The sequence below is a fragment of the Myotis brandtii genome, unplaced genomic scaffold (genome assembly GCF_000412655.1).
Source record: "Myotis brandtii unplaced genomic scaffold, ASM41265v1 scaffold83, whole genome shotgun sequence".
Taxonomy (NCBI): domain Eukaryota; kingdom Metazoa; phylum Chordata; class Mammalia; order Chiroptera; family Vespertilionidae; genus Myotis; species Myotis brandtii.
The window spans coordinates 3,335,008-3,352,107 of NW_005371371.1; the positions used below are offsets into that span (position 1 = coordinate 3,335,008).

At 41.5% G+C, this 17,100-nt stretch overlaps 1 protein-coding gene across 1 annotated transcript in view; it reads right to left on the reverse strand.

Moving 5' to 3' along the window:
* The window catches only part of MYO16 (myosin XVI), a 449,416-nt gene that overhangs the window by 47,275 nt on the left and 385,041 nt on the right, over window positions 1-17,100 (reverse strand). The window contains exon 34 of the mRNA XM_005884469.2: window positions 118-276. Coding sequence (XP_005884531.1) covers window positions 118-276 — 159 coding nt within the window. The remainder of the gene's footprint in view (window positions 1-117; window positions 277-17,100) is intronic.

Consider the following 17,100-nt stretch of genomic DNA (forward strand, 5'->3'; position numbering starts at 1 on the left):
TTTCCAGCTTTTAAGCCTACTTCATTTTTATGTTTTAAATCCGTTCTTCAATTTAAAATTTGGAGTTGATACAATTTAAAATTTATCTATTTAGTACTGAGTTTAAGATGTGCTTACCATTTGAGACGGAATTGCCATTTTCAGTAGTGACAGCACTACAGAGTGAATTAGATAATTGAATTCCATGGTTATTTGCGTTTCTATCTTGAGTCTCTGGTGCGATCTCTGATGTACCGGGATCATCTCGGCTAGTCAGGTTCATGTTAGTTTCAAAACCTAAAATAAATTTTAGAAGTGATTACTCTTTTCTGCTAAAGTAGACTGAATATGTTGAATAAAATACTGAAATGGAATAATGAACTTATCAAATCATTAATTACATTTAAAATGATAACTTAGTAACAATACTTATTCAAATTTATGGCCTACAAAATATTTTTCAAATTTTGCCAAAGCATTGTTAAACACAATGCCCTATACCATATTTAACAAACATTGTTAAACTAAGTGGTGAAAATCAATTTGATAATTTGTTATTTTCAAACATGTCTATAAGGAATTTTTGATGTCATATGTCACTTATTGTTATAGCGCTGACCATTTGAGAAATCTATTTCCTAAAAGTATGGCAATAATTATGTCTCTGAATTCAGTTTCTGAATTATTAAACTGAGAAGAGCTGAAGCAATCTTACAGCTTTGGAATAAAATAAGAAATATATTTTCAATATAAGTGTAAAATGTGTTATTATCCATAGGAATATTAAACTTCAAATCCTTACCTCTTTATTCTATACCCTAACAAAATTACTTACATGTTATTGTATGTCTCAAGTTGAATGCTCTCAGATATGAAAACATAGAAATCATTGTCCAAATTAGGCTAAAAAGCCCAATAAGGATTTTTTAAAACTATGTATTAATAATAAAGTAAAATATAACAAACACTAAGGTTTGGAACAATGTCTAGCTGAGGTTGATGTTTACATAAGGATAGTATCATCCTTAGGCAGGGTCTACGAGAATGTACAAATGAAGCACATTTGTCATCATGGTGTCAGACCGGCTCTCCCCAACCCCTCCCATCCCCAAAGTCAGGTTCCCCTCCCAGATTGGCCAGGCATCTAGGGATTGGCTCTTGCTTCCCCAGGGACCTCAAAAAAACTCCAACTTACTTGGAGATTATTGCTTGACATCAAGGATATCCATGCTCTTTCTGTTCTTGTCTGTTGGTACACAGTAGATTATGGCTGTCTATAGTTAGGCCTGTCTGAAGTTTTAGGCTAACAAATTATTCAAAGGCATAATTTGCTTTTTATACTTTACATGGGGAAGAAGAGTTTATCAGCCATGATTCCCGTAACCAGGACTTCAATAGGCAGAGAGGTTATCCCTGTATTGCTGAAAAGGGAGTTAAGGTCACTCACAGTCATGCAGGTGGAAAGAGGTAGAATAGAACTTTAATCTATGTATTCTAACAATTGTTCAGGTTTTGTTTTTCACGAGAAGACAAATTAGGCTATGTCATTTCAATGAACTGCTGTTTAAATCCCAAGGAAGGAAATAGGGAAAATAAGGAGGATATAAGAGGGAGGGAGAGAGGAAGGAAAAGAAGAAGGAAGGAGGCAAACCAGGCGGCCCTCTAGAGCTTAGCTTGATCCTTTCTAACTCTTCCTCCTGGGCATTCTCTCCCCTTGCCCCTGAGACTCATACTCAATAGCACTACAGGCCATTTTCCCAGATGGGCATTTCCCAACTGCTCTATATCGACTCGCATCTCAGTGCTTTGGTCTATGCATTCCCTCTGCCTGGAATGTGCTCTCCACTCAACAACCCTGCCTCTTCCTTACCCTCCAGTGAGGATCTTGTTCAGATCACCCACAGTGCAGTGGCCACTCATGTACCAGTAAAGAATGTGCAGCACAAGGAGCAATCCAGCTGCCTAAACAGGAAGGCGTGCTAAGGTTTAGAGTAGAAAATGCTAGACAGTTAGAACGAAGGCAAAATGAACAGGTCTTTGAAAATCAAGGAGAAGCCTTTATATTTCAATGATCCAGGGAACCATTGCAGCTCCTGACTCCTTATACTTAAAAAGGCTTTGGTCAAGCCAATATGCATAAGAACAATGATGCCCTTGAGGTTGGGTGATCTCAGCTCTTGACAATAAGCAATCACCAAGAAGGCTGTAACTGAAAGAATATCTATTCAATTTGGTCAACTCTATTTGGTCATTGTTCCTTTTTAGTCTTTGGAAAGTTAGTAAATCAAGTTTTATTTTAAAGTCGTTTCAAGATACAAGACATTCACCAACTTTTATTTCTCTTTAAGACTAATTTTTTTTTCCATTCTTTAATTCAGTTGTTTATTGAGTGCCCACCATGTGCCCAACACCCTCCCTCCAAGTGCTGGAGATACAATAATGAATATCATAGGCAGCTTGGAGCTTACTGGCCAGTTTGACAACAGACAAACAAGCCAAGAAACAAGCAGATAATTAAAAGTGGTGAAATCCCAGCTGGGTAGAAAACTTACTGGGAAGTGGGGGTAGGCAGCCAACATTTTCAGAAAGCATGGATCAGGAAAACATACCTAGGAAGTTGCAGTGAGGCTCAGAGAAAAAGGAGGGAAACAAGCAACTGTGTTGATAGACAACCTCCCCCATGTCTAAAGGTCTCAAACACGAAAGAGCTCACCTTTTCCAAGGAACAAGGTCCTAAGGAGTTGGGCACGTGGAAGCAAAGGGTAGGTGAGAAAGGAGGACATGCCTATCACCCAGGGCTGGTGAGGCCAGGGCAGGCAGGCAGGGTTTAGCTTTGGTTCTCAGTGCAGTGGGAGGTTACGACAAAAGGGTATGAAGTAGGGAGAACCTTCCTGGGTAAACGGGAACAGTCCTCTTATGTGTGGTGCTACAAGACTCAACCCTCTGAGACACTGTGTCTTGGCATGAATATTTGATGCGAGCTTTCCTCATAACTAATTTCTATCTCATCAACAAATGATATATTTAAATTATAGTCAAAACCTCCACTTTTGCTAGTAAAGTTTAAAAAATCTTCTCACATTTCAGATCAGCAGGTGAAATTATAGCCAATAGATGTTCTTGTTTTTCATTATTTTTAATTTTTATTTATTTTTTGTTAATCCTCACCCAAAGATATTTTCCATTGACTGTTTTAGAGAGAGTGGAAGGTAGGGGGAGAGACAGAGAGAGAAACATTGATGTGAGAGAGACACATCGATTGATTGCCTCACACTCTCAAGGTATGTGCCCTTGACTGGAATTGAACCCTGGAGCCTTCAGTTCTCAGGTGAAGCTGCATCCATTGAGCCAAACCAGCTAGGGCGCCAATAAATGTTTTTAAATTTGTCACAATAAACTGTGACCCTTACATTATCTACTAAGGTTTTCTTTCTATGCTTATATTAAAAGCATATGTCTACTCAACGGTGGTTCTGGATTGGAATAAGGGAATGTCTTCTTAATGTAAGCTAAGAATTAATGGCCAGCCTAATGATTATTATTCACATTGCTTTTACAATAATTACCGTCTCCTGAGTGTTTATTATGTTCTAATCCCTGTTAGATGTGATACTTGACTTAGCTCTTGTTTTCCTAACAATTCTGAAGAGCTGTCACTATCATGCCTATTTTCAAGATGAGCTCATTGAGGCTTGTGGAGGTTAATCTACATGCAAACATTTCACAATTAGGGTTGCAGATGAATTCAGACTAAGGCATGAAGGGCTCCACCATCCACCCACACTCATTCCTGTGCCTGACCCCTTATGTAAAGTCTTCCCTGCTTATTTCATGTGCTGGTGTAAGAGGATAAGGTAGCTTCCTTTCTGTGGCTTTATCACCCATCCTCAGTGGTAATGAACTCAGATCTGAAAAGTTGTACTTGAGCCACTGAACTAGAGTTGCAACATCAATATATGCGTCCCCACTCTGGGGTTATCCTTACTCGTTAATTTTAACTGAAGGATTCTTAGCATAGTAAATTCTGTGTCAGCCTTAGCTCACAAACACCCTACTCCAAGTTAGATTCAAACACATAAAAGCATCTGTGCCCAAACTTGTTAATATCTCGATTCAGTCACAATGTGGGTCAAATGCAGAAATTCTCAATCATTTGATTTTGTCGTCAAGTGTCAGTTTAGAGCATGAATGGTTGCAATGTCCCTTGTCAAAAGCATGCCCATTACCTGTATGTAAGCACTGAAGAAATTATAACAATAACAAATCAAGAGGACGTGGGCATTAAATCTGAAAAAAGCCTTGGTTATAAAAGTGCACACACAAGATGCATATTTTATGGAGACTTTTCAAAGGAATAATACAGAGCAAACAAAGTCATCAAGTTTGTTCATGCCTCCAAGCAGTGGCTTTCAGGGTTTTGAGGGTGAAGAAAAGTCGGTCACACCAAAAGGAAATATTTGAGATTCTCAAGGAATCTAAGCAAACAAGTAGAGAAGTGAGAACTGTAAGATCCTGAATAATGATTTAAGGTATGTCTGAGTCATTTCTCCATCTCTACATCTTGTGAAATCAGTGGTTTGTGTCACTCAGGGCATCCTGCGGTCAGGTATGTTGTAACATTGGTTGATTCAAATACCCATACTGGTTTCTCTTAGCCTATATACAGGATTTCTCTGTGGCCCCTGCCTGGTGTTGTTTTTACAGGTATGGGAGAAATGAATCACATTGGGATTGACTCAAAGATAGTCTTGGCCTTACATTAGGATATGGCTATTAAATACAAGCAAGCACAGAAGGCACATTTTAAGTTAAATTTTAATCTAGTGAGAGAGTTCGAGCAAATCTCTAAATGTGAATACAAAAAAAAAAATCAGTTGTCCTGTTTTAGTTTTTATAGAACTAAAATATCCTGCTTGGGTGGGTGTGATCCTTTGAAACTGTGGTTTTCTATAGGAGGTGATATTGCCACCCCTCCCTTCCCCACCCTCCCGCCTCTGAGCAACATTTGGCAATGTCTGGTTGTCACACTGGGGGAGGGGGGCACTACTGGCATCTAGTGGGTAGACAGCAGGGATGCTACAAAACACCCTACAATGTATAGAACAGTCCCCTCCCCGACGATGAAGAATTATCTGGCCCAGAATGTCAACAGTGCTGAGGCTGAGAAAGCTCATTATAAGACCTAAGTCAGATCACGTCATTTCCCCATTCCAGTCTCTCCACTGGTTGCTCATTTTCTGCGGATTAAGATCCAAACGTTTCCTGAAACTGAGAGACCCTCCATACCTTGATTCCCTGCTCCCAACTACATGCCACCCCTGTATCTCTCACTCAGCTTCATCTTCTCCCAAAGGTGCATGGGGACTCTGCTCAAACCTCCCCTAGCAGAAAGGCCTTCTATACCTCCTTCTAGAAAACAGCACCCTCTCCCTGTCCCAGGTCCATTCCTGCTCCCACTCCCTGCTTTGGTTTTTCGACAGAGTCCTTCTCACTGTGGGACACATTTAATTTCAATTGTTTGTTTGTTTTCTGTCTCCTCCCTGTGGAATGTCGGCACCATGAGCTCAAATGCAATGTCACTGCCTAGAACAGTGCCTGCCCACAGCCTGTGTGCAACACATATTTTTGAAAGAAAGAGGGAAAGAAAAGAATGAATAAATCATTACAACAACACTGCTATAGAAATTTCCTTTTCTGAAAGGAATTACACTTTTTGTAACTAAAATAATTGACAAGTTTACTAACTGAAAAATTCATGTGAACGACTGTGGAGAAATTATGTATCACAGTAATAATTTTTCCCCATTCACATGAGATTATTGGGAACATATGAAAGTATTTCCATTGTTAATAATATGCCTTTGATTTCTAATCTCTACTTATTTAAAATTATAAGGTAAGAGAAATATCCCATTGTGTGAGGTGAGATTTCTCTACTTATTCAAAGGGCTAGAGCTTCTCTCTTTCTCCCTCAGAGTGTTAACATGTGGAAGAAAAGACGTACAGATAGAAATATCCTGGTCCGCAATGTGAGGATTCACGTCTTCAGTATTGTCCTTCCAATTCCCATTGATAAACATTTGATTACTTTCCTACCAATATGCAAGATCCATACATATGTAAGTTTGTAAAATCTTACTTTACATGACTTTACAATCTCTAATGTTAGAAAATTGCAATCAATACAGTAAATGTTGTCTCTGGAATCTTGCTGGCTGGAGACAGGCAGTGGTGGGTTGACCAGGAGTCTAGTGAGTGGAAGTTCCAGACCCGACCCCGACTAGCAAAAGCCACTTCCAAGGCCCAAGAGGGAGAAGGTAATGAGTGCACAGTTAACATTTGCATATCTGACAGCTTTTTTCTGTCAAAATTTTTATAGTAATGTAATTGCAATAGTTTATTTATTATTCACAGTTTTCTCTCTCTTTCAACAAATATAGGGTGTCCCCAAAATGTATATACACACTCTGAATAATTAATTCCAATGTTTCTTTTTTTCAGATATAACCCATTGGAATCATTATTCAAAGTGTGTGTATATATTTTTGTGGTCACCCTGCATTTATTGAGCATCTGCTATGTATAGACACTGTTCTAGGCACTGAATAATGAGTAATTTGCTTTGATTTATTTTCTCCTTTTAAATAAATTTCCACTTTAATCCCTAAATTTTTGTCATTTTTATTATTTTTCTTAAAGAAGTCCCTCCTCCTCCCAATTGCATAACCTTAAATATCTGGAAAAATAAACAGAACCTGTCCCAGGAATAAGGTCTTAGCACTCACTGGGAGAAGAGTGTATGAAATCACTGAATAAGGCTACAAGGCAACATAGCCTTTGGCTCTCATTACACCATGATCCATTGCTTTATGCATTGCCTCAGGGCAATGTCCAGGTAGGAAAGGCCTAACTCCTCACCAGTCACAGAACTGTTTTTTTAAGTTTACCCTGATATGAAAGGTGTGCAAAAGTTCATGTAAGAACATGTGTGTAGGAGAGGGAACGGAGGTAGTATTTTCTTGGGGGAGAAGAGAGGTAAGACGAAGGCTAAGGAGAAGAATTTCTGAGAGAAAAAAAATGGCGACCAGCAGGAAGGTAGGGAGGGAGAGAGTGTGAGAGTGCAAGGAAGTGATAGAGGAGTGTGTGGACGTGTGTGGTGTGTGTGTATGAGCTAGGGACAGCTAGATTCTGCAGGTCTTCTAAGGGGCTGCTAAACCGGGCAGTCTTAGGCGGCGGAGTCCAGCTCCCGGCGCGGACACTCCTAGGCGGCCAGCCCAGGCACAGCGACCACGCCATCTTGGGAAACAGAGCTGCTTGAGACTAGGATCCTGGCCTCAGCACCACCCAGTCTGATCTCAGACGCATACCAGGACCCTGCAGCCACTGGGGACAGAGACCTGCGACCACAGCTACAGACCTGCGGACACCAAAAGTTCGGAGATCCCCGCGGCAGATCCGTGAGTAACAGAGCCCACCCCCCCTTCCCGCAGGCTCGCGGGCAGCGCCATAGTAACTGATAGACCCGCCCCTTGCCGGGAGTCTAGTGAGTGGAAGTTCCAGACCCGACCCCGACTAGCAAAAGCCACTTCCAAGGCCCAAGAGGGAGAAGGTAATGAGTGCACAGTTAACATTTGCATATCTGACAGCTTTTTTCTGTCAAAATTTTTATAGTAATGTAATTGCAATAGTTTATTTATTATTCACAGTTTTCTCTCTCTTTCAACAAATATAGGGTGTCCCCAAAATGTATATACACACTCTGAATAATTAATTCCAATGTTTCTTTTTTTCAGATATAACCCATTGGAATCATTATTCAAAGTGTGTGTATATATTTTTGTGGTCACCCTGCATTTATTGAGCATCTGCTATGTATAGACACTGTTCTAGGCACTGAATAATGAGTAATTTGCTTTGATTTATTTTCTCCTTTTAAATAAATTTCCACTTTAATCCCTAAATTTTTGTCATTTTTATTATTTTTCTTAAAGAAGTCCCTCCTCCTCCCAATTGCATAACCTTAAATATCTGGAAAAATAAACAGAACCTGTCCCAGGAATAAGGTCTTAGCACTCACTGGGAGAAGAGTGTATGAAATCACTGAATAAGGCTACAAGGCAACATAGCCTTTGGCTCTCATTACACCATGATCCATTGCTTTATGCATTGCCTCAGGGCAATGTCCAGGTAGGAAAGGCCTAACTCCTCACCAGTCACAGAACTGTTTTTTTAAGTTTACCCTGATATGAAAGGTGTGCAAAAGTTCATGTAAGAACATGTGTGTAGGAGAGGGAACGGAGGTAGTATTTTCTTGGGGGAGAAGAGAGGTAAGACGAAGGCTAAGGAGAAGAATTTCTCTTGCAGAATGACTGCAAAGATTCTATAGGGGAGGGGAGATGCTCCATACTAGGGAGAGAGAAGTTTCCTTGCACAAGCCTGGGCCAGCTACTGATACATGGCAAGGACAGTGAGCGACTGAGTGAACTACTCACTCCTCATCAATAGCAAGTACTCACTCCACATCAAAGGGCATAGTGGCTAGTCCATCTCTGGGAAACAGATGTCCTTGAGCCAGTGGCCGCTCTGGGTGACATGTGAGAGCTGAATACAGAAAAGAGGAGTGATGAGCCATGAGCCAACCACATTCTTTCTCCAAACTAGGAGATCTCTCTATGGATTCAACAAGTACTTATTAAGTCCTACACAGTCCAAATTTTAAACTAAGATTGAACTACAGGCTTGTAGAAATGTATGTCCACAACAAAACAAAACAAAAAAGATCCCCCAAACGCTTACATCTAGAGGGGCGATAAGACACAATAATGACAGGAATTTATGGTTCAAACTAATGAGTGCAAGAAGAGGCACCAGTGACGACTGTACATCTCTCTTGAGGATTTAGGAAAGAATTATTCAGAATAATCATTGCAGGATTGTGTCCTACTCAGCTGAGTTAATGTTTGTTGTTTCTGCTGTTGTTGTCTGTGTGTTAAAACCTTTGACACATAATATGCCAACATGTGTGGGAGGGACGTCCAGGGTACATTTTAATGGGTGCCTTTTCTCAGGTTTCTGGGTGGTGACTCAACTTAAAGCTGGTTGCCTTCATGACGCCTGCTATGCAAATGCTAAGGCAGCAGAAGACCAGGGGCTGAACCCAAAACTGTGCAAAATGTCCCAGGGATCCATGGTAGGGAGGGGATGCATAGCCAGGTGAGCCTTTGGGGCCTGGGCAGGAGGAGAAAACACTGGATTTTGAAGCACAGACAGAATGTGGAGAGGAGGGAGAAGGGGAGTAAAAAGTATAAAGCGAGAGAGTCAGGACAGAGCATGCCCAGGAGAGAGAGAAGGCTGGCCCTGCCACAGCTCTGCCCTGAAAAGGGGGAGCTTATGTGGAATCACATGAGTGACCTCCAGGCAGTATTTAGAGTAAGGGCGTGGCATGAAAAAGACTATTTAAAAAAGTTATTAATCTAGCAAAATACTGGTAGCTGGATTAGCCTCAAGGAGAGATTAGAAACTGAAAAGCGGTGAGAATTTAGACTAGGGCATGGGCAGGACAGGGAAGTCAGGGAGGGGCCAAGTTAAAGATCCTTTTGAGTTGAGGGACAGGGAGTTAAGTCAGGACCAGTCGGGTGCCAGGAGATGAGGATGAGTTTGGAGCTGCTGACTCTGAAATCACATGGGTTAAACTTTGTGGCAGTTATTTGAACAAGAGCAGATATTAGGACAGAAAAGAAAATGTCTAGGAGAGACTTAGGCATCTCCCAACAGGGAGGCTTTCTTCCAGGAAAAGTGACGTTCCTATGAGTAAGAAGGCAGAAGGTGACACATAAGTGATAGTGGATACAAACAGGCAGGTGCAGGCATGAGGCGGGGGTGCGTGGGGTGGCTGGGGGAGTGGCAGAAGCGAAGGGCTTTGCACGGCAGGCAGAGGGAGGCTGACAGTACCAAATGCCACAGAAAGGTCAAGGAGAAGGAGGAAGGAATGAGCAATTGAGTGTTTCTTTAAGAAGAATGCTTTAAAACATTTCTCTCTTAGTTACCTTAACTTGAGATAATTTTAGAGTGTATTTTGGAAACATATAAGCTAGGATCCAGGTTTCAGTCGTGCAGGAGAAAAACAAACTATAGCTGTTTGACTGATTTCAAGCACTGAGAGGGGCCACGCAAGGCATAAAAAATGTGAAAATACATTTTAAACTCATTACTCACGCTGGCTATAATTCATCCTGCAAGTCTATAGGAAAATTCCTCTTCAGAAAGGCTATTGCACGGAGGGAATGTGCTTGTTTTTTCCTATTTGGCATTAAGGAAAAGTACAAGCGCTGAGAGAGGTGGCTGGCATGGCCCTGCTACTTCTCAAGTTCTCATTTCTAAAATGAGGGCGTCACAGCTAGACTGTGCTTACCGCTAGACATAAATGGTGTGCAATTAAATTTGGGTAGGATCCCTTAGACCCCAAATCGGCATCTAGTTTATGTTAGGCCAAATCTAGTTTGTGATACAATGAACAATCAATGCACTTTAAATCTCTGATTTTTCTAGATCCCTTTATTATTGTACATGGGGAAGAAATACAAATAAGGAATTCAGTATCACTCCTAAGCCCTACCCCCCACCCCTGCATTCTGCTATAGCAAAATGAATTAAACCTTTTCTTATACAGGAAAGCGTAACCCAAACATCTGGCATATTGCCCCTAGACTCTAGGGCAGGGGTGGGCAAACTTTTTGACCCAAGGGCCACAATGGGTTCTTAAACTGGACCGGAGGGCCGGAACAAAAGCATGGATGGAGTGTTTGTGTGAACTAATATAAATTCAAAGTAAACATCATTACATAAAAGGGTACGGTCTTTTTTTTTTTAGTTTTATTCATTTCAAACGGGCCTAATCTGGCCCGCGGGCCGTAGTTTGCCCACGGCTGCTCTAGGGCCTAGAGAAAGACGAAGGTCAAGTGTAAGGATCCACATAGGCACAGGGCTGATCCTAAAGTCAAATAAGAAGCGATTTCACATGCCGGGTTGTGTAACGAGATACAGGATGTGAGTAAGGGCTGCATAGTTAAAGGGGAGATGCGTACGTTTATGAAAGGTGCGCCCTGTTTTGTGTACAGCACAAATGTAATTGACCGGGTGAATCCACCATTATCATTCCTTTGCTAATAGTTGCAGAAATGTATCCACTGAGGGCTTCTGGCAACAGAACACGAGGTTCCCATGCATTTACTCCTGTGACACAGCAGCTTTCTACAATAGTTTAATGTTGTATTTTTTTCTGTTTCTTAACTAATCAGTTCCTATGACACTGCGGCCGTTGGAAAGGGTGGAGGAAACAGAATTGCTCTACATGCTGCTAACCTTAAAAGGCTAGAGCTGGTCCCCAGCATTCCTTCCTCGTTTTTAATAAGCCCTTATGAAATCTCCACTCTTTAGTAGGTCAAAATTCCCCCTGAACTGGTGTCTTAAACACTCTTCCGTGGCAGAAAGTGCCACAAACACTTGCTCTGGCTCAAGTAGGGTAGGATGGAAATGCTTCCCTGTCCCCTCCTCTTAGCTCCTGCCACCCACTTCCCTGCCAAGTCCCAGGAGAGGCTAGAAAACACCAACTGAAGCAGGAAATAGAGTGATATCTTCAACAACATATGCGCTGAGCAGGGGAAGAAGGTATTGATAGTAAAGCTAAAAAATGACTGTCGGTATAAATAAGGGTTTCAGGACCCAAAAATGCATAGAAAATTATGCTGTGCCAATGTTCTTTTAAATTCCACTAATCAGAGATCCTTTTGTGCCCGTCTATCCTGTCTTTGCCATAATGGAAAAACACCACCACACACCAATTCTTCTCCTTTCCCTGTACTTGTGTAGCTTGCCTTTCCTATAATTAGCTGAATATGTAACACCTAAACAGCAAGCTGGCCTGGCCCGGGGACCCATTCCTCATGTATAATTTCATAGGTCATGCGGTTATTTATATTCCTGTTATTTTTACGTTTCCTAAATGCCAGGGTAACGTAAACCCAGGAGTCCTAGGACGCAACTCCTGCAGGGCAGCGTTGTTGGTCTCAGCAGCTTTTGCTTTAGGTACACGGTTTCCCTCTATTTGCTCCAGAAAGCAAAGGTGAAGAAAAGAATATGCTTGCTCTTTCATGGGGAGCATTCGGTATTTGAGACACCTGCATGGTGTCAAACAGATGGTAAGCTAGTGACATCTATCCTCTGAAAATACCAACACGGGGTAGCCCCATAACACTTCATCCTTTCTTAGATAAACCATCAGTGCTCCCTTTAGAAGAAAAAAGTATGTATTTATTTTCATGAGAATTGCATTGACTCTATTTTGTCTCTCAGTATTTCACCACTTCTATGAATGGAGCCCCTCTTGGATTTTTAACAGATTAGTTGCTTTAAGAATAACTACTGGACTCCTTTAAAAAATATGTCATCCACAGTTGCTCCAGATCAGGGACATTAGCTGATACTCCAGTTGTAGCATGCCGTTCTAGTGCCTTCTGGCTATCCTCTATCTCCACCACATAAGCCTCAGCACAGCTAGAGTTTGGGTTGAATCACTTCTGTGTCATACAAGACAGTAAAGCTCCAATTGTTAGCATGGCTTTCACAGATGCAGTTGCAGCAGGTCAGAGAGAACCAGTAAAATCAGCAAAAGTTAAAAAACAAAAAGCAGTGGTGTACGTTGAGTCTTTTCAAAATCCTTGTTCAGAACTAATTACAAAATGTACCCACCTAAAATATTTAATAACCAAAGGGCACAGGCCAGGACCCAGCAGAACAGATGGGAGACGTACACCCTACACCTCTTGCCTTGTCAACATTTAACCGAGAAGAAACTTGGCAGGCCTGGGGCCAGGACACCCAAGGTGATGGAGTGGGCGATGGGAACCTTGCAGGGCTCAGGGGAGCAGGCAATTCTAACTGGCTTCAAGATATTTCAATATTTTAACAACAGTGTAGTGGCAACCCTGCACCTCTGTAGAACAACCCCGCCTGCCCGCATTGGCTGACTACTAGCCAGCAGCTCTGAGGCCTTACATAATAAATTAAAAATACCTATGGAGGCTTAAATTCTTGTCAAAATTCTCCTCAAGCCACCTGCACTGTTTCTTTGATAGCTCCTAGGAGAGTGCCCTTTACTAGAGGTAGACTGGTTGGCGTGACTAAATCCTTGTGCCTCCAGATCACACGCACATGTGACTGAATGGCCCTTGAGCTATTGCAGTGACATATCACAGCGCCGATGTCAGTTACTCAGAAAGGCTGAACAGCTGGGACACTGGAGGGAGGGCTAACCCTGTGTCTCAAATGGATTCTCATTTCACCGCAGGAAGCAACCACCAAATGGCCAGGCAAGTGTTGGGGTTCCCCTTCTCATGGGTCCCACGACTAATCATTTCTCATTCATCGCTGCTAAAGGAAATATGTTTACATGTGAGTGAATATAGAAAAATCCTTCCCACAGACCCTGGTGTAGTTATTCCAAAACAGACCTTGATTATGTCATCATGCCCTTGAGTGAATCATAGTGCAGGATGGACCACACACTGGCCTCTAGCATGAGGGAGGGGGCCTCCTTGTCCTGGTGTTCTCTCTCCTGTTGCTTTAGTCTCATTTCCCTCCATCCCTCCATATAAATCCTAGCTTCTGGACCAGTGTTTCAAAGAACATATTTATGGGGTGGAAAAATCAATTCAGATGGTCACCATAAGCATTTGAAAATGAAAGAGAGTAGAAAGAATGGAATAACGGTGCAGCCTTTCCCAAGCATTAAGGGTAAGTAGCCTTTTGTGAATCCCAAATAATATCTTCACATAAGAACTGTTTCTCGCTGCCTGGATACACTGGGTTTCTCGTGCCTCCCTGCTGTGAGCTGCTTATGAGCAGACCCCACACTTCATTTTAAAAATCCAACAGCTTAGTATCACGCCAGGCACAAAATAGATCCTCGGTGCATTTTTTTTTTGAGTAAATGAGTAAATAAATAAAGCTTGTTCTTCTTATTTAATGATTTTTCCAAACCTCTGAAAATGTGAGGCAAATAGCAACCAGTAATACAAAATATTCTTGCCAGTTTAACCATTTTGCCTGAAGTTAATCTCTCAGTTTTTAAGCCCTGAAAAACACACACACAAAACTGCCTGTCTTAGGGCTGTGTCATAGATTGATTTTATTATCTGAAAAGTGGAACATTTTTTTCTAAAATCATTACAGAGGGTTCTTAGGATGTATTCAATCCCCACAGCAATGGAAGTGCTCTCTGATGAGCAACTGGCCCATATCACTGGGTTTCCTAATGATCCTCAGATTAAAAAGACATTTTTATGATCCCTCATCACCATACATAAAGCACAGTGCCTCTGTCCCGTGTCACTATCCCAGCCTCTGTAAACTACACTCGATTTCAAGTCTGGGTAAGTGAATGAAAGAGACCTCCCCCGCCCCCCACCACATAGTTGCAACTACATTAGTGAATTTAATGCTAACAATTACAGCTTTAGTGTCTCCTACGACACCTAAGTGATTCAATTAAAATCTCTAGTTGTGCTGTTTTTGTGGTGGAGATGGGGGATGACCAGAAAGCATGAGAACAGCATGTTACAACTACAGCACAAGTGAATGTCCCTAAAATGGAGCAACGGACATTACAGTTTTCTTAAGGACTGCAGTAGTTATTCTTAAAGCAATGTATCTATTAAAAACCCAAGAGGGACTCTATTATTAGCTATATATGAAAATGGTTAAATACCAAGAGACAAAATAGGACTAACACAATCTTCATAAAAATAAGAAAACAATAAATATTCTTTTCTCTATGGGATCTGCTGCTGGGTATTGGTTCTTTAATTAAGAAAGAATGTGTGAATGGGTAGAAGTGGTATGGGGGCTACCCGTCTTTAAATTATTCATTTGTTCTCCTCTATGTCCCCTCCATCCTTCTGTTAAAGCTAGTCTCAACCCAGCCAGTTGGTAATCTCAGTTGAGAACTGGAATTAGGCAACTATAACTCCAACCAATGAGTGTGATTTTAGGAATAATTTAACAGGTGAGAGCTTTGTTTTTTGTTGTTGTTGTGATGATATGGAAATATCCACACAGTGATAGTTTTCACCCATTTCTTTGCTCCAGTCTTTTCTCTTTCACTTCTTTGTGGATCATCCATCTCTCCACATCAAAGCATAATAATAAAACAAAAAATCCAAATCAGGGGTATGTGCCTGGGAAATACCCTGATATACCCATTGGGTATATGCCAATTCTTTCTTTCTTTACAATGGACATTTCTTTTGGAAGAGTATGCTTGATCATGAGCCAGAATTTTGGGTGTGAATAAGCTCTTTTATTGTGTTTTTTTTTCAGGGACTTTGGGTAATGCATAACTTCTCAGGTGTCGTGGTACAGTGACTGTTCCACTGTACATCTGTGTAATCTGGGATCCAGCTCCTGCCTGCCATTGTGGAGCCCTGCCTATTATAGAACCTAGTCATCCTTGTGGGAAGCAAAGTGAATGAGATTGTTGTTTATTGTCTCATTACAATTAACATGCACTCTTAAGGTGCAACTCCCAGTAATTGAAAAGGTACAGTGCGTAAATACAAATATTGAAGATTTCCAGGAGAAACCAGAAAAAGAAGTAAAAACCAGAGTAGAAAAAGACGCGAGAAGCTTCACATACAGCGATGCTAGGTGAGTGTTGTTGGCTCATGGAATGGGTAAAGTAATAATGAATATAGCTAGCTCTCCAGTGGTGCGAAATTTTTCTAGGCTAATCTGAAGATTAATCATCAAAATGATTCAAGGCGCCATAAAGCACCTAAACACCGGTAGGTAATTAAGAAATAGGTTTTTCTTTTTCAGTCCCCTTAAGGAGAGAGAGAACATGGCACCAATCCAGCCGATCTTTAGGAAAACATTCCACACACCATGTCGCTTCTAAGCATTTCTGTACAAAAGGAAGAAAACCCCAGGATATTGTATTATGTGGCAATAATGAGATGCAGATAGTCAGGAAGGTCTTTATTAACTTGCTTAAGGAGAGCTGCTGAGTGGCTGAGAGGATAAAGCATTGGGCTTCTCTTTGGAGCCCCCAGTGGGAGTTTAATTCACAATCCAGTATAGAGACCCACACTACACAATAGCTGCTTGCTTTAATGGGTTGGTAGTATGAACAATATTTACTGGCTATGAAAGATACTCCATTTCTGAAAAGACTGTCTCTTTATTTCAGAATTCCAGGTACAATAGATTCTTCTCCCGCTGACAATGCAGTGTAGAACATCCCAGTTGTGATGGCTTCTTTGCCGCATTTGGCTCATCTCGAAAACGATGAACTATTTATGCAAGATACATATCTCTGGTATGACTGGCATGCTAGAGACTGCAGTTTCACAGCCAATATGCTAAGGTAATTTCCCAAGATAATTCATACTCTTCGAAGGGTAACTTTTTGATTAGGCTGATCTAAATATTTAATTGTCACATCTCTGCTTGGTTCGCTCCTGGGTTTCAAAGGATAATGAAGCAGCATGGCCTAGTGGAAGTGCCATGGTCATGAGAGGGGGCTGACACTATTTTTTTAATTCAGCCATGTTTCTCCCTATGCCATTATCTACATCTCTGTGTCCATATTCACATACTTTAAAAAATAATGAATTTCTGCCTTAATTTTTTGGAAGTTGCTGTAGAGACAGAAGACCAGGGCTTTTTGGAGTGTATGCCTTTCTCACTGCTGACCATCAGTGTGGTTCTTAGCATGGTCCCTGGTACAAGGTGAGGGATCACCACACCTTTCCTTTCTGGTGGTCCTGAGCAGGCAGATGGTGCCCCGCAAATATGATGGAGGCTTACATCATGCAGAGTTAAATGCTTCCTTAAGGAAAGATGAGCACTTTGCAAGTGAATACAACTTTAGTGTGTGTTTATCAGTAATTGGTCACTCAGTTCCCTGGCAAAACCTTAGAAAGGTCAAAAAACCCAATGGTTTTGAATGGGAGGAATTATGCTGGCCCAAACTGTGTGCTGTCGGTCCCTGGCATTAGAAAAGACACTTTATGCCCTAACCCAGCCGTGGGCAAACTACGGCCCACGGGCCGGATCCGGCCCATT